The sequence below is a fragment of the Calidris pugnax genome, unplaced genomic scaffold (genome assembly GCF_001431845.1).
Source record: "Calidris pugnax isolate Ruff unplaced genomic scaffold, ASM143184v1 scaffold13, whole genome shotgun sequence".
In the NCBI taxonomy this organism is placed as follows: domain Eukaryota; kingdom Metazoa; phylum Chordata; class Aves; order Charadriiformes; family Scolopacidae; genus Calidris; species Calidris pugnax.
In genome coordinates, this window is record NW_015090810.1 from 10,245,654 (window position 1) to 10,267,408 (window position 21,755).

At 39.8% G+C, this 21,755-nt stretch overlaps 1 protein-coding gene across 1 annotated transcript in view; it reads left to right on the forward strand.

Moving 5' to 3' along the window:
• Positions 1-21,755, forward strand: part of MBP (myelin basic protein) — a 92,346-nt gene that overhangs the window by 17,626 nt on the left and 52,965 nt on the right. Inside the window, exon 2 of the mRNA XM_014938507.1 lies at positions 14,822-14,912. Within this exon, the coding sequence (XP_014793993.1) occupies positions 14,822-14,912 (91 nt within the window). The remainder of the gene's footprint in view (positions 1-14,821; positions 14,913-21,755) is intronic.

Sequence of the window (21,755 nt, forward strand, 5' to 3'; positions counted from 1 at the left end):
CACTTTACCAAAGTCTGGATAAACACTAATAAGACTGCATATGTAAATATTCACAGCTGCATGTCACAGTCTGGGCTGCATTAAGGTATAAGTGTGCTCTAGAGGAAAGAATCAATATCTGGAGGTGACCATGGAACTGGTGTAACAAATCAATTGATGGCCCAGTACCCAGAACTTGCTGAAGTCAGGCTCTGAGCAATAGTCCTTACAACGCCTAGAATCCCCAGTGAGAGCAGGTGCTCTGATGGGGTTTAAAATATGTGCTCATTAAACTGTTTCTCTCACAACTGCATAAGCATTCTGATAATACTTCTGAAGTATGAAACAGTACATCCCCTATTTTCTTGTAGCTTGCTTCTTGCTTTAGAGGACCTTCATATACCAGTTGTAGGGCAACTAATGAAATTGGCCTTTGCTATTCATTAACATCAGTAGCTCCTCAGGGTTTGGGGTTTTTTTGCTGTTGTTTTCCCCCTTACAGTGGTCACTACAATTTGCCAACGTAGACATTTTAAACATAGACTGAACAGTTGCCTGAAAATAATTAAAATGTCTTCTCTCTGGGTAAACAATCGTTTTGGGGCTTTTTAATTTTTCAGTATTTTTTTGACTCTGAGACATTGTTATTCCCTTCTGAGATGGGAAGGTTCAATTACCGAGCACGCAGGTTAGGATTTCAGCTTGCTAGCTTCACACATGTAACAATGGTACATTTTTCTTCTAATCATATTGGTGCAATTTAACTCCACACAGTAGTTTTTGTGAGAGGCTTAAAGCATGGAGGAAAGCATTGTTCTCTTGTTTTGCTTTTAGAAAACAAAATAACAGAGTAAGGTGCAAAATCATGGGAAGAGGTATCTTTTTTTATACAAATTGTTGACATAGTGCCAGTTTCACAGAGGTAGCTGACAAATCTTGCTTTGAAGGCATTCACCTTTGTGAGAAACTGAGCAGGATTTAATGGTGAGTTCAGTAAAGCCTTTGAAATCACTTTTTCTCTGAAAATAATAATAAAGGACAGTGATTGTTGTTTAGTGCATAAGAACATTGTGAAAGGGAAATGATAATCTCAGTAAGGTCTGCTCCTCCGTTCCTGATAATGGATGCTGAAGTCAAAGCAAGCAGTTTCTATTTGTGTTGGAGACATCATTGTGTGATTTTTTTTTCCTTATTATTGGAGTGGATTAGTTTTGGTTAGCTTTTTTTTGAGATTCTTCTGACTTGTATTGTTTTAGTGTTAATTAGGTGTATAGTTTTGTTATTTATTGTATATTTTATGACAGTCTTTCGGATTCAGATTAGACAGTTTCTTGAAAAATGACTGACAGCTAGAATAATTATAATTGTCTTGCATGAGAATTGGAGCTTCTGAGAGTTGATGGGCAAAGTCTTACCTCTTAAAATGAAGTACTTTAAAATGTTTTAGTGGTAGCGCTAGAGGAATGTTGTTGAATTTGTATTTATTGGGTATCTTGGAGGGAGGGAGAAACCTTTTACCCTACAAAAGTGTAAGAATGTTTTGCAAGAACCGTTATTGGTGAAAACCTTCATCAAAGCTGTTGAGATGCAGCTTTCTGATTTATTGGGGCAGGGAAAGATGATCCTGCTTTAGCTTATAGCTTTCCTTTGCAATTTTTGTGGTATTATGTTCATGTAACTGCAACCCAAAATCTCTGGTTCTGCTTCTTTTTCAAAGGAAAACACGGGGAAGATACCCATTTGCCACTGAGTTATTTTAAAACTCTATTTATGCCTACTGTTATTTTGAAATACAATCTATCTTCATTTCTCCTGTTAAAAAATAATTAAAGGGGCTTAATCGAAGTTCTTAAACCATTTTAATTTTTGATATAAAAGGGGGAAAGGTCAGATTTAAAAAAATTTTTAAAATCTGTTTTTGTTCAAGATTTGTAAAGGTGACTCATTCTTTTAAGAAAGCCTTCTTGCATTGTCTTTGGTAAGGTATGAGAAAAGGAGGCAACTTGTGGGTTTTGAGCGTGTTGAGAAAAAAACACCTTAAGGTGCCTCAATACAGTTCTAGAAATTAACATACACTTCACAATTGTCCCTCATTCCTGTATCTTTAAATCCAAGATCATTACTTAAGGTGCAATTACCTTTTTGTGCGTACTCTCTTTTTCTCTCTCATATGTTTTCTCATTTAGGAGAGAGACCACCATCCACGGTGGTGTGGTGAGGCTGCTGGGGCTATTATCCTCTTGCTGCTCTTCTACCTGGGCACCCCTGATACTGGAAGGGGTGACATGGTGCCTATCAAGCATGGTTATATGGCTCAGGGGCTGAGTAACAAGGGCATCGAGGCAAGGGTTTTCTTGTTGATCCTCCCAGTGTGGTGTAGGTCTTGAGAAGAACTGCATGAATCCTGGACATCAACAATTGGTTGCACAGCTGGTGCTGCAACAAGCATTTGGTTTTTGCAACCATGGGGACCCTCTATGAGGATCAAGGACAACTTAGAAGAGACTGGATCTACCTGACCAAGGGAGGCAAAAGCATCTTTGCCAATAGGCTGGCCTCCTGGTGAGGAGAGCTTTAAACGAGAAACTATGAGGGAGGGAGATGATGACCCACAGACAAGTAAGGAAGTGGTGGACGAAGTTGGCAAGCAAAAAGTGCAGGATGATGTCTACAAGAGGAACCTTGAAAACAACACAACAGGAGCTGAAGGCAGAAGTTTATTCAGTACAGGATTGAGGAAAATAATCCTTCAGCAAATACTAGTTTTTGCTTAGTGTCTAACATTCCTGGTGAGTCTTCATTAGACTCAAGGTTTTAATAAGACTTATTATCTAGTGTTTGTAGCATTTTTATATATATATATATAGTCTTATTGTGAGGAACTATTTTTAACACATTTGTATCTTGATAAAGTGATCATTGATGATGTGATCAGTGTCTCGCCTTATCTTCACATAGAATCAGAATATCTTAAGTTGGAAGTGACCCATAAAGATCATTGAGTTCAGCTCTGGGCTCCTTGCAAGACTACTGGAAACTAAACCATATGACTAAAACCATTGTCTAGACACTCCTTGAACTCTGACAGGCACCAATAGTGAAAGTAACACTAAGCTAGAACTAGTAAAAGCAAAAAAGTATTCTTACTCTTTTGTGCTCATACTGTTGTGTGTGGAGGTTTTTCTACACCTGTGGGGTTTGCTAGATGGACTTGTTTTTCAAATACAACAGAGAAACCCGACTGAATGCACGAAATCATGTCCTCGCTCTTGATCGTTACCCTTCCCGATCACTATTCTGATAGTGATAGCTGCTGACTTAGGCTTCCATCTGCTTTCTGCAAAACCATACACTTCTGAAGTGAATAGAGGTTTTTCTGTTTGTTTGTTTGGGTTTTTTAAATTTACTTAAGTGAGAGTTGCAGGCCTTTATACCAGTATTTTACAATCATACAATCTATTTTGTGTCTTTGTCAGTTTCCTTTACCTAAAAAAACTTACTTCCATGCCAACTGTATTTCAAAACTCAGAGAGTTTTGAGAGCACTTCTGAGGAAAAAAAAACCTGCTGAGAAGAAATCTTTATTTACATTTTGAAAAGGGCAATCATGTTTTGATTATTGTGTAAATATCACCCCCATAAATCTTGACATTTGAAAATAGTTTCTTTTAAGCGGTGTTTGTGCGTTTATTTATGCTACACAAAGGACCTGCATTCATTCTGTGCACAGAGCAATAAAACACAGGTTCTTTCAAGATCATGCATTTAATATTGGCCCGTTTAAATCAAACAAGGAAGAGGACAAGTTTGTGTCATTCCGTTGCAAAGTTCATAATTTATATTGCATAGCAAATCTTGTTTCTCTGATTAAAACTTGGGGGGACCCTGTATAGTAGACCCGATCTGAGAGCTGCTCTGGTTCAGTTCTCTCCCTCTCCCTCTGCTCATGTTGTTAAAATGGATTATTTTTAGCCCCTCTTCTGCCCCTTGTTTGTCTTGTTGAGGGCTCAACAACTGTTCGGAGATGCCCTGCTGGAGGGGATGATGAAGAGGGGGGACACAGGCCTTGCAGATGGGACAAACCTGTGGCCATGGTGGAGTGCATGCTAAGGAGGAGCAGAAACATCAGATTTTCTGGGGTAAAATACTGTGCTACCTTTGAAAGACAAAGGTGTCTTTTTCTCAACAACCCACCATCTCCCGAATTAAACCCAAACCCTTTTTGTACAAGGTTTAAGTAACGTTTGATAATTTTATCACGGTGCAGAAACAAATGCATTGGTCAGTACTGTGGTCAGAATTTCATTTGAACCTACAGGTCTTGTTGGCAAATAAAATATATTTTATCAGGTAATTTGTGTGTAGAATTTTTATTAGCTTTGGCCTAAAAATAGAATTCATAAAGCTAGAGACTGCTTGGTGACCTAAAGCAGTGAAAACTATCTTCCTTCCGAATCAGTATATTTGAAAAATTCCCTTCTAAAATTAACTGCTCAGTGTTGTATTTAATTTTTCTTTTAATTCTTGGTAGATAAGTGTAAAATCTGCCTTTTAAATGCGGGAAATGTCTTGGTAGGGAGTTGAAAGGGATGCAATTTTGAATCTGAAGTGCTTTTTGGTGAGCTTGGTTTCTCATGAGCTAAGACTTGGGAAATGAAAATTAAATTCAAGAAGCTGAAAGTCCATTTTGGGTGTGTGGTGGCAGTTTCAGGGTGTTTCCTACTCAGGAAACTCATAGGGGATTTGGGTTGGTATAATGTATCAGTGAGTAGAACAGTGAGAAAGTCCTTTAAAGTTGTCTACCCTTTTAACTTTTTAGCTTTTTTTTTTTGCTTTGGTGGTGCATTCACCCCAAAGCAAGCACTTAAAAGATACTTTTATTGCTCAGTAAAGCCAATCTTCAACTACATATAGAAATGACCCAGACGTATATGCTGGCGTATTTATTTTGCGGACTGAAGGACTGGTTCTTGCATGTAATGGAATGAAGAATAAAATACCAGAAGTGAAATTCTGCCCTTCTTGCAGTCTGGTTTGCTGCTGGGGAACTGGGCAGAGCTAAGCTGCCGTGCCGGGTGCCGAGTTCCTTCTCTCTGTGTTTAGCTGGCATGATTACGCTACAGCTTTCTGTAGCCCACATAATCACGTGTGTTCCATTTCACTTCTGCAGGCCTCTAGAGTCAACCAGTTATATGGAAAAGGGAAATCTAATCCGTTTTCTATTAAAAAAGGCAATACCAGCTGCAGAGTCAGGATATCAGCTGTTGGTTTTGTGTCAAAAATACCTACCTGTCCACTGTTGATTGGAGTACTGCAGAAGCCAGGAGGTTTTCACAGCTCGGGGCCCAGAAAAGAAGTTTTTTTGCTGATTAGATGGCAGCCTGGTTTATTTCTAATAGTTCTGTATCATCCTTAGGCCTGAAACTTTCACAGTGAATATTTTTGAAATGCTCTGTAATAACTTTTATTTTATAATATATTTCACTCAAAGTACCTCCTAGGTATGGGAGGAAGAAAACATTTAACTGAATATTTGATTTGGTTTTTTTTTACTCATTTGAGACACTCTGAGTATCTTTTTGTTCCTGGGCTACTCCAGGCATCCTTTTATGTGATGAAGCAGATTTTGACGTTGCTTCAGGCATAATTTATTCATTTATTTTGTTTAAAAAACCTCTGTAAGCAGCAAGCAAATACAGCCAGTGGTTGGTGGGAGTTCTGGGAAAAGGCTGTACTGTCTCCTCTGGGTACCATGACATCAGGTAACTTCTGCGCTTAATCATGGTTTGGAATAGTGAAGTCTCCTAGAAGTGCTCCTTTGTGGCCAGCTATTTCTAGGTTGCCCGCAGGGAAGTGTTTGAGGAGCTCTCTCAGTGCTTTTGTTTCCTTTGCTGTTCGGTGCTGCTTGGGAGAAGTGCCCACAGCAGAAATCCCTCCGGCGTTGCTCCGAGGCAGGTTTGGAACACTGCTGGACCACTGCGTTGTGCTCCCCAGGGAGAGCTGCCACCTCTTTCACCTCCCTTCTCTCTCTTCATGCGGTGAAAAGGGGCAGTCCCTCATAGGCACCTAAGGAGGATTCAAGGCTGAGGATCTCTAATAATTTGGGCAGCGGCAAGTGTTCTGCTTTTTATTCATTGCAAACTGCCAAACTCAAACCTGCTATACGAGAAGTTCAATGTACAAGGTTGAAAGGCAATTTTTTTCTGAAAAAAAGCCAAAAATCTTTCCAATGCTCTCTCCCTGACTACTCCTTTGCGCTTTTTTCAATGATCATAGTTTGGGTTTTTTTTCCCTCTTAACTATTGTGCATCAGTTTATAACTAGTTGCTAGTTCTTGCACCTCTATTATGATTTTAGCATAGATCAAGTATTCAGATTAACCCCAGCCAGCAACTAAGCACCATTCAGCCACTGGCTCACTCCCCCCTGGGTGGGATGAGAGAGAATTGGAAGGGTAACGTGAGAAAACTTGTAGGTTGAGATAAAAACAGTTTAATAGGTAAAGCAACAGCCGTGCATGCAAGCAAAGCAAACCAAGGAGCTTATTCAGTGCTTCCCGTGGGCAGGCAGGTGTTCAGCCATCTCCAGGAAAGCAGGGCTCCATCACATGTAGCGGTTACTTGGGAAGGCAAACTCCTTAACTCCAAATGTCCCCCTCTTCCTCCTTCTTCCCCCAGCTTTATACGCTGAACATGACCTTGTATGGTATGGAATATCCCTTTGGTCAGTTGGGGTCAGCTGTCCCAGCTGTGTCTCCTCCCAACTTCATATGTACCCCAGCCCACTTGCTGGTGGCATGGCGTAAGGAGTATAAAATGCTTTGGCTCTGTGTAAGCACCACTCAGGGATAACCAAAACATCCCTGTGTTATCAACACTGTTTCCAGCACAAATCCAAAACACTGCCCCATAATAACTACTATGAAGAAAATTAATGCTACCCCAGCCAAAACCCGCACAGATGCTTAAATGTCTTTTTTTTATCCTTTTCTGGTGTATCAGAAATCTATATGAATTCTTTTCAGATTTTATCAGTATGTTAGAATATGGAAGTGCTTTCATTAACAGAAGGAAGCAGGATTGCTTTTGTAAACTTTTTTATTATCACCCTTCAGAAGGACCTCAGGTGGTGGCATTTGAAATTGCTGCTCTGCTAGGGTTAGACACTGCCATCATTCAGTGTATTTATGAAGCCTTTAAGGAGATGCACTGAGAGTTAAGGCTGCAGCATCAACATTGTGTTTTTGTCTTAAACCACATCCTTTACTTGAAAAAAATAGAGAGTGTAATATTTGTACTTGTTCGGCGGGTGGTTAAAATGAATGTGTAAAGGAAAGTAAATTAGCAAACACTTAGTCCAGATAGGATGAAAGTGATGAGTGGATTGTGAAAGCATCAGTATTGATAGCTGTCACTCTTCAGACTCTTCTGGCAATGTCCTTAAACACCTCCTGCAAAAGAGATTTGCTGTTGTGCTCTGTGTCCCAAGTCTGTGTTTTTGGTTTTGTTCATTGAGTGTTGTTATGGTTCCTCTTAGATTCGTGAGGTCAAGAGCTGCATCCATTAGTGTGCCTGCCAGATGCCGTTTGCAGTGGCGCTGTAGAGGGTTCGAAGCATGCAGCACACATGCTTTAATGACATTAGTTTCAGGTCAAGTGTTCTGGAGGTTGTTAAAAACTCTGTGTGTTGCCAAGTGCGGTTTTAGATCCTCATATTGGTCTTCACAGCTGCGTGTTGTGTGTGCGCCGCTGCGCTGCTGCTGGTACAGCTGATGTGGTGGTGGTTGCCCTGCTCTGTGGAGCTGGGGTGGGACTGGTGGAGGAAATAGCAAGTCAAAGCTCTTGTCCGTACTTGTCTGAATTTGATGTGATTCACGGTCAGGTTTCCTGTGTAGGCTTTGAGGACTCATGTGCCCAGAGTGAAAGACACGTGACAGGATTCTTGCTTCAAATTGAAAATATTGACCCAGAGCATGTTTTTGTGTCTTAACTTGTTTTGCAAATTCTTTGCTGTTTTATGAGAATTCCTGGTTCTGGCAGTGGCTTAGACTACCTATGAGTAACAGGTCACTTGCATAGCTTTTCCTCTCTCTCTACCACTACATACAGGGTACGTGAATTTGGGTTTATTGGTTTTTTTTCAGTTTACGATATTCATGGGAAAACCTTGTTTCTTGCAAACCTTGTTTGTCCTGGTTTTTATTTTGTTTTGGTTCCCAAACGAGCTCTGTGGTTTTAGCACCTTGCTCCCAAATGCAGTCAGCCTCTCTCAATGGTATGGACCCAGGAATGTAACCACTTGTTTTCTGCCTGTCTGCTTGAACCTCTCTCCTCAGCATTGGGGGAATACCTTACAGACTAGTAGAAGCTGCCTAGTAGCATACTGTGGATCCATTAGTTGTTTTTTATCTGTTACATTCTAAGCTGAAGAGATTGTAGTTCAGTTATAAAATATGAGAACCGCAGTGTAGTCATGAACCTTTTTCTCAAAATGAAATAGAATTGCTATAAAGGCAAGATATCCTGTGTATTAACCCCATTTGTAAGAACTTCACAAACACAATTAGTTTCTAAATGCCTTTTGTAAATGGAGGGGAGCGTGTAGCAAAATAGTGTGGAACTGTTAATGGGGAATGTAGCAAATTTTTTTAGTTGGAATTCAGTGTTTTTTACTGCAACCTCTTGGTATTTTAACGTTTTAAAATAGACTGAATGCATTTCTTCAAAGACCTGGATAATGTGTTGTTTTTCAAAGGCCTTTGTCTGCCTTGGGGGTTAGTGATGGGAGCCTTTTGTTTGGAACTTCTTTTGAAATTTTCCATCGGTGACATTAATGGCAGTAGCACTGTAGTGTTGAAGCTGAGAGGAACAGAAAACTGTCCTTGGAAAACTCTAGCCTTCTCTTTCCGTTGCTCTGTCATTTTTTTTCATTCTTTTACCTTAAATAAGATTTTGACGCATGCACAGGAATATTATTACTCTATGCAGAAGTTATCAAGTGGAGTATATTTTTAGTATTGTATTTTAGAAGCTGGATGTAAAGAATCTGTAAAGGTGAAAATTAAACTGAGAATATGAGGTATAGGAGAAAACTGGGGATAATGATTGTGACTAGCTTGCTGTTTAAAAGAGTTCTTTTATTTATCTGAAAATCAATGGGAAAAATTTAATCCTTTTCATGACTGGTGGGGACTGAAGAAGGCACTGATGTAGGAGTTCCTGGAACATTTTCAAGAGCTTGAAGTTGTAGAGATGAGGAGCCCACCTTCAGTCTGGCACAACCCTGTTCTTGAATGTTGGCAGTAGTTTTGCTCGGGGGTATGAATTAGCCAGTATGGCACTGTAAAATTCACCATTCGTGTTCTGTGCAAGAAGCCTGGCGCTTGCTTGTATGCGTATGAGTTTCTGTATTAATGAAAAGGCGGGTTGGAAAATCTCCACAATTAAAAAGAGTTAATGTGTTAGTCCAGGAAGATGTTTGAACGTCCTCGTTAATGCAGGTTCAGGAGATCTCTGCCCACCTGAAGAAGGCCAACTGCTGTTCCATGCATTCTTGCTGTTAGAAAGAATTGTCCTCAGCATCTTGTCTGTTTGATTGTGTTAAGCTGTGTGTGTAAAATTCCTCACAATGGATGGGAGCTAAAAACTTTGAGATTGATGGAGGTCACTGAGGAGAAAATGATAAGGAACTTCTCCAGCTTTCATGAAAGCAATATTCTTAGTACTTAATGTGGGGATACAAAAGTGACACAGAAAACGATCACTCTTCAGATGGACTTGCATTCTGTCCTGCCAATTGCAGCAGTGCTTGATATTTAGAGAAGTGTTTGTGCATTTGACAAACTTTTGTGATACATGGCTCTCAATCATGTTACTGTCACATTTTTGAAGGAGCACAAATCCATGATTTAAAGAGTTTTTTCTTATTTTTTTTCCCTGGATCTCTGAAGGAGATCTGTTAGCTCTGTTGAGAAGAGGCAACATACATAATGTCCTGAAGGTATACTGTAACCTGAACATCACATATACATTTTGTGAATATTAAATGAAAGGTAGCCTTGCATGATAGATAGGTGAATATCACTGCAGAATTGGAAGGTTAGGAATATTTTGCAGAGTTCTCAACTGACCCTGGGGTTGCATGATCTACTGCTATGGATATCGTTTAGATTATAAATATTTATATTGTCTGCAACAATGTACCCTTTTTCTGTTATTCCAAAATGGAGGTTTATTGCCAGTCAAATCTGGTTTTATCCACTGGAAACTCTTGTCTGTATTTTGAGGGGATGTCTGTTATAGATCTTAATTTCATAAATGTAGCGTAGAGGAAGAATCAAGTGTTTTACCATGCCCCTAGTTCTGCTAGGTGTTGTGGACTTAAATGCAAGGAAAGTAACACGTTATGGACAGGAAGGAATGAATGAATGAGAATGAGAGAAGGAATTGGAGAAATAGCTGTGCTGCCAAAGTGGCAGTTCGTGCACCCACAGTCTCTGTTGTCTTACTGCAATTGGAACTTTTGATGTCAGTGTGGCACTTTCTGAAAACAAAGGAAATTTCAGTCTGGTTTCATTTATGCCACTGGGATGGAGCTAAACATAACTAGCTGAGTACATAACAAGAAAACAGACTAGATTGTAAAAGGCAGGAATGAGAGCACAGACAATACGAATCTCTGCTTCACAATGGATGTCTTTAATTCTCTTTTAGATATAACGCTTCTAGAATAATTGGTTTCTGATGAGAATTTTTAACTTTTCTTGTGCTTTTTTCATTTGCAAAATGAAGTCATTGAGTAACAGCTTTATGGTTGAAGGAAAAGAAACTAAGCCTTTCATAATTAGTATGCAAGAATGGCAAGGTAGTTAAAAAGCTGGCTTGAATACTCCAGAGTACAACTTTCCATTTCCAAGTTCTGTGTTTTCTTGAGGACATAGCTGCTTCAGTAAATGTAATATGCCTCACTGCACTTTTTAGCCTGACCTGGTGCTGTAGTGCCTGCAGAACACAGCTCATTGTAACTCAACATTTCTTAATAATTCCCTTTTAGGTAAAGACCATCTAAATAGGTACCGATAGCAGCAAAACACAAATAGCCTTGCTTTGTGTACTGTCAGGTGTACTTATAGACAAAAGTGGGGTTTTTTTTTATCATTTGTTGCAAATATTTTGATAGCTGTTATTTGTATATTTACCTATCAAAGTCTTAAAACGTTGTGTAATATGCAGACTGTGATGCTCACTTGGCCGAAAAAGGGAAACCAGGAGAACCGAGTCACAAGGCGCTGGTGGGCAGCTACAATGGGAAGCACAACCAAAAGGTTCTTGAAAAACTGTGGCAGATTATAATGCAATTTCTCATTTTTATCAGGGCTGAGTTAAAAGCAGCTGTATATGTACATATTCACATATATACAGATGCAGTGTACATGCACATCTTACTTTCAAACCACTTTATGAAATGATAGAAGTACTTCTAGTCTGTGACCAGCTGTTGTGATGCAGCGGATGCTGGCTTGCTACTTAGATGTTTTATGGTGTTTTGGAACATGAATGGCCCAACTCATGGAAGAAATGCAACTCCATTGTGCTTTGGTAGTGATCTTGATGCTCTGCGGTTTCTCTGCCGGTATCAGAACACCTGCAGAAAGAGGCACGTCCTCCTTGCTTTTTCTGAAGTGCAGGTTGGAGGACTTAGTTCAGAGAAGGGTCTAAGCTCATTGAGAATGCCCACCTCATCTCAAGAAACTTGACCTGAGTTCCAGTTTAGTGCCAGGTTTTGTGGTGGTCAAGGAGAGGCTTTTTGGGGAGAAAGAGTTTTTGCGAATTGAGGCCTAAATAATATTTCAAACTAAAGTCAGTTGTAATCTATAGTTCTTGAGAACTGATACTCTAAAATAAACCTATTTTGCCTATCACTTTTGAAATTGCATTGAGTGCTCAACTAGAAAGTAAGAACTAGATAGAATTACATTTACTCTGCTACGTACAAAGGGCCTTTGTTTTATAACCAACCACAAGCACTTTATAACTGTAGGTAAGGAATCCCCTCCTGGCACAGCTCAGCCAGCGTAAGGGAATGTGTTTTCAATTTTTCTGTTTGTTGTTTGGAAGGGTAGAGACACTTAGGAATTTTTAGGACACCAGAAAAAAGAACTAAGCAACTGGCTAAATCTTGTATTTTTAAAATGCAGGTTTATAATATAGCTTGTTTTAGAGCATCTGGATCATTGATTGTTCTTTCTTGTATTGTTTTTGGTAATATGAGTACTAGATATACCAGTAATACTGTGTAAATTTTATAGTACAAATACTAAAGCAAAAGAAACCTTTTTAAAGGTTACATTTTGTCTAGGAAGCCATGACAAGTGGATTTACATCCAATCATGCACTGTCATGTTTTAGCCTGATGCATCACACAACTTTCCTGTCAACATCTTGGAGCTGACATCTGTCAACACCAACATTGTGGCTCATCCAGGGAGCAGACAGCACAGCTGCTGTGTAGTTCTTCCCAGTGATTTAACTCAAACCAAAATATCTCAGGGCTCAGTCTCTCTAATTTCCCTGAGACTGCCAAAGCCATGTTTTTAAAGTAAGGGATGCAAACATCTCTCTAATAAGAACTTGGAGTGACAACTCATTTCATAGGCACCACTGAGTATCTTTTGGATGGTGTTTTCTTGCTACTGCTCTTGATGCCTTGCAGCAGGTTACAGACTTTCAGCTGTTTCCCAAGAGGAGAAAGAGCATGAGGAAGAGCAGTCCCTCTCCTTCTGCACCACCAGCTTTACCACAAACTCAATGCAGTGGAATACATTTGAAAATGGAGCTAACACGCACTCTCTTTACAAAGCCTACAGCAATAGCCCTGATCAGCTGTCTCCTTCATCTGGGAAAGCCCTGAACTTGGTTTGATTATCTAATTGCATGAAATTTGTCTCATCCATGATGGCATAATTTTTAATTGCTCTTTACTTTGAGATTGGCTCACTCTGCTGTAGCAGATGTCCTTTTCGGCTTTTTTCAGAGTTGAAGGCTGTTCTCCATCTCTTTCTACAAAGAACATGTAGTTGAGTTGCTGCTTGTTATAGAGCAACTAAAATAAGATGAAGAACCCACCTTCAATATGCAGCTTACTGAATCAGTGGCCACTACATGCAAGCAGTTCTGTAAGCCAGTACAGATGCTGTGGACCTTGTCATGCGTCCCCGGTGTGTGTGGACAGCATGTAAAACATTGCCAACTGGGTGGCTCCACAATTTACAAATGGTAACTGTGGGTTCCGAGCTTAAGTATTTGTGCTGATCACAAAATTGTTTACCCAAAGCAAGTTGTCTCCCAGTATAGGCACTACTGGTCTCGGACTGTGTCCCTCCATCTTCCCAAACTAGTTTACCCAAACTGAGATGAGCATCTGTTAAAACTGACTTGTCTTCTCAGCTTGGAGAGGAGCATACCTGATGGGTTTACTGCATGGGATGCTCGGGTTGGTGGCTTGAGGGAGCGCAGAATCCTTTCTCTTCCACAGGTTTTTCTTCCTCTGAAGCACAGTTTCTCCTTTCTTTCCTGTTCTCTCTGCTTTTTCTGTTCTTGTCTGCTGCTGTCTGACACAAGTAGGCTTCCTAGGTCTTTAGGGTTTTTTTTGGTTTTTTTCCTAACAAAACTTGCTGTCTTGCTTCAAAGTTTCTTGAGTTTACATGCCCTAGGTTTGTACTCCTGTGTTCCATAGGGAGGTTGACAGACTTAATCTACCTGTCGTCTTATATCTTCTGTGTGGTTGATAATAAGGGGAAATAAGAGACCACTTACAGTTTGAAAATGCGCTATGTTTCTGAGGGCAGAATAAGTACTTTTCATTGACAGATTGCATAGCAGCATTTTCAAAACATAAGTCAGAATCTATAAATTGTACAAAGGTAATTTCTCCAAAACATCACACAAAGTTTTCTGAATGAGCATGTACTTGAATAGAACAATATCCGTCCTTTAATAAGCATAGGCATACTACATTTTTCTTTTTTCCCTTCCTCAGCTCTTAGGCAGCTCTTTCCAGAAATATTTAATATTGCATCAGTCACTTCATATCCATCATTCAATAACTGACTGCATATGCAGTTTACTGTCTGCATTGCTGCAAGCTTGCATATACATTTCTCTTGGGTACCAAAGTACAACACTTTAAAAACATGAATTATTTTTTCTTTAGTAGCAATATAAATATTTAAAACTCAGTGTTTCATAGGTTATGTTTTGTTCAGTCTTTTCTAGCTAGGGAATGAAATGCTTTGACTTCTGGTAGTTTAAGTGCTGAAGCTGTTTATTTATCTCTGGGCACAGTCTAACACCAGGCAGTGGATTGGCAGATTTGTTTCAGAAATAGATAAATACTCATGCTTTAAAGAGTTAAGTACATGAGTTGGTTAAAGACTTGAAGATGGCTGCCCCTAAGCTCTCTCTAGCTCAGTTACCTTTGTTCTGTAAGGAGAAATATTTGTGCACTATCTTCTGATCTCTTGGTTCACTAAGTCAACAATAGAAGATGTCAATAGAAAGAAAATGAAATATGAGGAGGAAAAGTGGAAACTTACAAGTCTTTAATGGTTTCCAAGATCTCTCTTGTTTAGATGTCTTTGCTATCCCTCCATTTTATTTCCTCCAGTCATATTAAAACAGACTCTGTGTTTGCAAAACAGCATATACTTAGTAATACCAGAATCCTCTGTGTTAATGATTCAGTATTCACTAAGAATGTAATGTGTGTGTAATTAAGAAGTTTGAAGAATTTTTCTATTTGATAACTATAAAAGAGGAATAATATGAAGAAATGTTTCTTTTACAGAATGCTGAAACCAAGGTGGAGGAAGCAACTAAAGAGAGTCCGAAAGCAGCCAGACTGACACAGCAGTCTTCAGAGGATAATGAAGTATTTGGTGAGTTAATCAGACAACAGAAAAATGTTATTTGATCTGTTAGTTCAGAAAAGAGAATTCCCTCAGAGTACTTGTGATCTGCTTAATGTTGGTGTACAGCATTTCGGCGCAGGCCTTACAGTTCCACAGAGACCTGGAAAGATAGAGGAAAAAAACGAGAAGACGAAGAGGGATCAAAGGTCTAAAGTAAATAATCTGTGAAGACAGATTTGCAATTGGTTACCACAGAGAAGATTGAATCCCACTCTTCAAAAAAATTAAAGGTGTACGCAGTAAGAGGGGAAAATAAACTTTTCTCTGTCCATGATGAATAGGACAAGCAGTGAATTCTTTAAACTGCAGAAGGAAAAATTTGATTAAAAGTTGGGAAGGGGAATCCTAAAATGAATACTAAAACATTGGGATGCATTGTCGGGGAAGTGTAGAGATTCATCCTTTAAAACAGGTTAGACAAGTAACTGTCTAAACTGATGTCATGTAGTTCATCTTGTGGCAGACGGATAGACTTAGATGACCTTTGAGGATACTTGGAGGCTTAGATTTTAGATGAGCTCCTTGTGGTAGTTTTCTGTAAATGCCTCCCCGATTGCCCCTTTAGGTTTTGCTGGTAGTTATATTATTTGATCTGAAAGCAGTATTTGGCCTTTTCTTCTGCATTAACATTTGGAAGAGAGCCAGGGAAACCTTATTATTCCAACTTTATGTTGATTTTATGCTAGTAGAACTCCAATAAAAAAGCAGTAATGCAGGAAAAGTGATGGCAAGGCTGAAAGTTTATCAGTTGGTGTAGTATTTAGCTCCTCTGTGTTCTGGAGTGGAAACTCAAGATCTACAGAAGTCTTGTGGATTTTATTAAGGCTGAGTAGCTTGAAGACTTTCAGATGAGTCAAATATTTTTTAATATGGTAAGGATTTTTTTCTTTCAACGTACAAGAGGAATGGAGCATGAAAAATTAAATCTTTCTTACTGTATATAGAAACAATGCTTGTGACCATTTAGACTGGTTTTGTTTGAAATCATTAAGATAATGTAGCGTGATTAGCGCATGAGCCTGAATTCCTGGTATGAATGTTTCCAACACCGATCATATAATACTAGCATCTGAAGAATCCACAAGTAAGAACTAGGTTTCAACTTTACTAATTCAGCAGTAAGGCTATTACCTCATTTCCTCTACATTTGCAGCAGATCCAGTGTTACTGGTTATAAAGCCCCACGGCACTGTGTAATGTGCATCTCAGACTGTGTCCTTTCTCAGTTCAGATCTCTGTTTTTCCTGCTGTGAGAAGGAGTGGGACAGCAAAGCAGAGAGACATTTGTCTGCCTCTTTGTACCAGCAAAATCTCAGGCTTTTAAACCTTCTCTGTATTCTGATCACTAGCCCCAAGCACCAGGGAATCAAACCAGTAATTAGCTGAGCCTGTGGTCCATATGAGGACTATGAACTTAAAAATGGGAATTAAAAACCATGAAGTTCAGTGTTGGTAGGCTTAAACACGCCATCCAGTGATCCATACTCTCACTACAGATTCTTTTACTAGTTTAAGAAGGTCGACATGCAGTGAACTGCGTGTTCTTTAAAGCTAATGATTTACTAACAAATTGCTAAATATTTCCACATTGAAATCTGTGAACTGAACTGTGTATCTAAGATAACCAATGCTCAACCTTTGATAACTTGGCACCACAAGGAGGAAAACTTCTTTCCAACTCCAAAATCAATCAGACTATAGCTTCTTATTTCAACCCTTTTACCACTTTACAAATGAAAGTTTGGGGGTTTTGTTATTTTTAAGATTAGATCAAAATGGTAAAAAAAGAGGAAATGTGGTGCAAATGGAGTCTGTAATCTTCTTTTTCACCATGGTCAAGTGAGGAAATCAAAGTGGACTGAAGGTGCAAATGAAACCACTTTGGTGTGAGACTCCCAGAGAACCAGGGAGAAAATTTTGCAGATACAAGTTTTATGTCTGTGAGAACGACACTGTTTTATATACCTGCCTTTCCCTGCAGTTCTGGGCAATTTCTTAAGGTGGGCAAATCCATCTCATAGGGGATAAATGCTCACCTTGGAACAGCTTTCCCTAGATGAGTTGTTTGTTGTCCTGTGGCTTAAACGATTAGATTACAGACCCTGCTCAGTTATTCTCTCTCTGGCTTGATCTATTTCAAGCTGTCCCTCATTTCTTTCTCCTTTCTTTCTCCCCGGTGATGTTAATTATAACGAGCATCAAGCATGCACCAGGAGTAGGTTAATTTATAGCTTCAGCTTTGACTAGAATTCCTCTGCTGGAGAATTTTAAACAGCCTTGGGTCTCTTTGAGCGGGGGCAGCGCAGCCTTCCTTTTCCACGTGGATCGCTGTCTTCTGTGCCTTATTTCTGTGCTTTTCATAATGATGGCTTTCCCCAGCTTTGCCTGGGCAGTGCCACCCCCTACAGAAAGGTTAGCGCGGGCAGCAGAGAGCTCAGTTCCTGCCTGACAAAGCCACTGAGCCCCCCTCAGAAAAGGAATCTGCCTGCCTTTTCTTTCTGGGTGCGTGGGCGCTGGGAGGATGCAGGTCCCCCTGAAAGCACTGGCTGTCCCTCTGCTGAGCCGCCCGGTGGCAGCAACTGCCAGTCCCTGGCAGCCACCAGAGCACCCCGACTGCCAGGGCAAAGGCTCTTTAGCAAAGGAGAGGGAACGCTCTTGCTTTCCTCTTGCCCCCCTTCCGCCCCTCCAAGGTTTAGCATTGTCTTGGACCAGGTGACAATATGGTTTGTCAGGAGCAGGGAACCTTCTGTGCTGTGGACAGCACGGAATAGATGCAATTACTACAGACTGTGATACAGAAGAGGTCAGAGGGAGCTGTGTGGTTTGAATACAGGAATTTATCTTTTTTTTATAAATACTTGCTTCTACAGTAAGTGTGGTTTCTGCAGTCCCTGTCAGCTGGGTATGGTTTTGGAGGTGAGCACCATACTATTGAATGAAAATGTTCTGCTGATAAAGAACCAAGCGTGGATATCTCTTTCAAGTCAGCTAGACCCAATAGCACTCTTTGTAAATACAAACAAAGGTTGATCCACAGCTGTGGAGGACCACTTGTGAGTGAACACAAATGTCTTAGTTTCCTCCTTCTTCTTCAGATGAGTTGAAATTGGGGGAATTACCACTCTGGAGGGTTTGGGGTTTTTTTTTTTTTTTGCATTTCTCTTTAGTATCTACTTTTATACTGGGATATGGCTGAAATGTCAGTATCAGCAGTGGAGTCATGTTGTACCAGCTGCTCTATGAAACAAACAAGTCAGGTATATCCTGTTTGAGAGCTAATTCTCAAAGGTGGTGAACTTTTTATACAAGAGGATAGAGTGGAGAAATAGAGCAGAAGGGTAAGGACACGGGATAGAAAAGAAATCTAGTCTGTACAGTAATGGTTTTTGTAACTATGAAATTCTGAATTAACAAGAGTTAGTTTTGTTTGTCCTTTGAAAGGATTTTCTTGTGACACCCAACAGAGTTCTGTTGTCTGCTATAGACTGAATATGCATCTGTGATGTGGAACTAGAATGTCTTGCTTGCTACAAACTTCTGTTGAGCTTGCACGTAGTCAACATGGTCTCTGCTGCAACCAGTATGTAGTCAGAAAAGTATTGCGAATGACATCTCAGTCGAAGTGAGAGAAGAAAATTACCAGGTAGAGTCATATGCATTTAAAGAAATGGATTAGGAGGTGACTGCTGACCTCACTACCAGAGATACTTTTCAGAAGTTTATTAGATCCATTGCTGCTCTACAACTGTGAGGCAAAAGCAGGGGGCCAGTGTGCCTGTTGTTCTGACTGGGAGGATTGGACTTTCCTTTGGTGCCGTCCCTTACTGTGTTAACTTGGAAAATGACAAAGGGCAGATTTCTATTGATACTTTTTTTTTTCCCTCACCAGTCTGAAGGAGCATAAAATTAGAAGTAAGGAAAAATTCTCTGTGGGGGAACTATGATATGTTGCCAGTATATTCCCCTTTCTGATGGCAATGCAAAGTTAAAGTGTAGTAACTTTTCAAGATACAATAAATCTTGATCTTCTCAAACAGGAAATTTCATTTCTATCTAGTAGATCCGGCTAAAATGTCAGCTGTGGAAGTGGTCATGCTTCTTCATGGCTTAGTGCTTTCCAATGATCTCTGCAGTGTGGCTGGAGTTGTACTGTGGGGTGTTGGGTGGTTTTGTTGTTGTTGGGGTTTGGTGAGGTTTTTTTGTGTGTGTTCTTTATGTAAAAAAGGCAAATGTGGGAAAGGGACGCTGAACACGGCACCATCCATCATTCTGCCAGTTCTAATTGCAGTGGTGGGTATATCCTGAGGTATCTGTTATATGCAGAGCTAGAAACCATACATTCAGCACAATTCTGCGGTGATCCTGCCTGACCCCGATTCATTGCTGTGCTGATGCCTGCTTCTGTGTCCTACGCAGAATGTCCTGTGGATATTTGTATAACTCTATACACGTTCAAGGATGTCTGTCTTCAGGAGATTTCCATCTGTAACCGTTTGACAGCTGTAGTCACCCTCACTTTTGGCCTCCCTTAACATGGTAGGACAAGGGTCCCACAGTTGCCGCAGTCCACTGTGTCCACACTTAGGAATACCAGTTTGGGGGTTGGTTTGGTTTTTTTGTGTTGGGAATTTAATGGTGGTACATAAAGACCATTCTCCCAAAATAATAGGTAGCGTCAATCTCTTACAAATTAGGAAGTGGCTGTACAGAATACACTTACAAGGTGGGAATATATATAATTGTGTGTTATATCTGTACAGATTTCACTCTCTTATTGTATCCATTTTTGGTTTTTTGATTCTTGTTTTAAAAAAAAGAGGGGGCAGAATGCAGAAGGAGGAGCTGGAAGGCATTTAGCAGCTCCTGGCCACACAATGCCTTTATCAGGAGGTGATGTGGTCAGGTCAGGAGCGTCCTAAAAACTGAGGGTTATTGTAGTTCAGTGACCTTCTTACTGGGAAGCTTCTCTCTTTGTAAACACTGTCAATTGTAGGACACATGCTATGACTTCAATGCAAAATAATGGCAAACTTGCAGAAAAAAATCAATCTGGTGGGACAGCAAATTGTCCTAAAATAGATGTTATTACCACGGCGCAGTTATTCCCTCTTACATTTGAGGTAAATGGGGGAATTTAGTTTCCTGTAGTTTTTCATTATAAGCTAAGTAATCATTCTGTTGTTCCAACTGTTCACATTATTTCCACTTTCCTTCACCATCTCTTTCTTTTTCCCAGTTTCTTGCAATACTTGTCCTGTCTCTTTCCATCCAGAGACCACTGGTTTATCAAAACTACAACAGCAAGACTGGGCTAACTTTCTGAGATGGACAGAATAGATTTACATTTTAATAAAAAACACTTGGCATCTTTTGTGCAGTTCTCGGATCTCTGAGGTACTGCTCATAGTTTTCTCTTTTTGGTGGGGGGTGTTATAAGTTTTTTTCAGGGATAGGGCTGAAACTCTTCTTGCAAGATCTTATATATCATAAAATGTTTTTTGCAAACCATATGTAGTTTATATATGGCCAAGAGAAGTCAAAGATTAGGGAGCTGCTGTGATGGAAAGAGACCCACAGGATTTCAGAGGCAGCAGTTTACCAATTGGTGGATTTTTTTAAATTTATTTTAGGGTTTGAAGCTTTTTCTAAAGTATAGATATTTGCATTTTTAATGTTAATTCTGTGTTTGGTTTGGTTATAGCTCATTTTTATGGATTTTCTTTTTTTAACAATAACATTCAAACATACTTTTTCTGCCAGCCATCCGATGCTTTAAATAATAACAGCAGCTCTTGGACATCAAACTAGTTAATATGCCACTGCAATTAATGTACTGCTCTACAATGGTGTCTAAACCTTTAGGATTACTTTCAGCACTGATCTTTGCCACAAAATTAGTGCACAAGGACTTCAGGGCATTTTAATAAGTCTTGTATGACTTTTTTTTTTTTTTTTTCCTCATCTGTACCACATGAATAACAGGTTTGAGTTTTTCATCTTTTGTAGGGACTGGAGTTGTTACTAGATTCGTTAGTGTAGACATGGACCTGAGCCAGCGATGCCTGCTGTATTTTTAGCAGTGCAGGCCCAGTGGGCTGTGCTCGGTGTAATTAATCAGCACAATAACAGTATAATAAATGACTTATTATTTTTAATGCTTGCTATACAGTGTACAGGGTCTGCTGACTTTTTCCCCCCTTGTTTATTCAGTGAGAGTGAGTCTCTGTGCGAGATGGGGGGAAGCACAATAGGCATTTACCATCCCATTGTTACGCAGAGCACAGATTGTAGCTGATTGTAAAAGTGAGGGTGGCTAAGGGTGGTCTAATGTCACATGTTGCTGCGTGGTGATATGAAGCCTTTGGCTAATTAGCTGGCCATGGAAACAAGTTACTTCTTTCCCAGTGTATTTTGTTGTCTCTGTTCCCTTAGCAGGCTGCAGCCCAAGGGAGTGTTCTGTTTGCACAGAAGAAACAGAGTCCTCAGTGTTCTCCCTCACTGATCCTTATGTACCATCCAGTTTGGTTAAGGCAGGATTTTATCTGTAAATGAATTAAAAGTGCTTCTGAAAGATCTTTATTTTGGGGAAAGTATCTGGGATGTTGCCGTTGTTCCATTTCCAGTTTTGTGGAGGCTGAATAAACGCTCAGTTCTGATTTGAGTGAAATAAAAAGCAGAGTAGTCCTTCTTGGGCCAACTGCTCTTCTGTCGTGTTAGCTGAAACAGATGTTGTCATTAAAGTTTAATTACGATATGACTCACTTCTTAATGCGATGGCTAGAAGAGAACCGGAATGAGTTTTTGTATAAC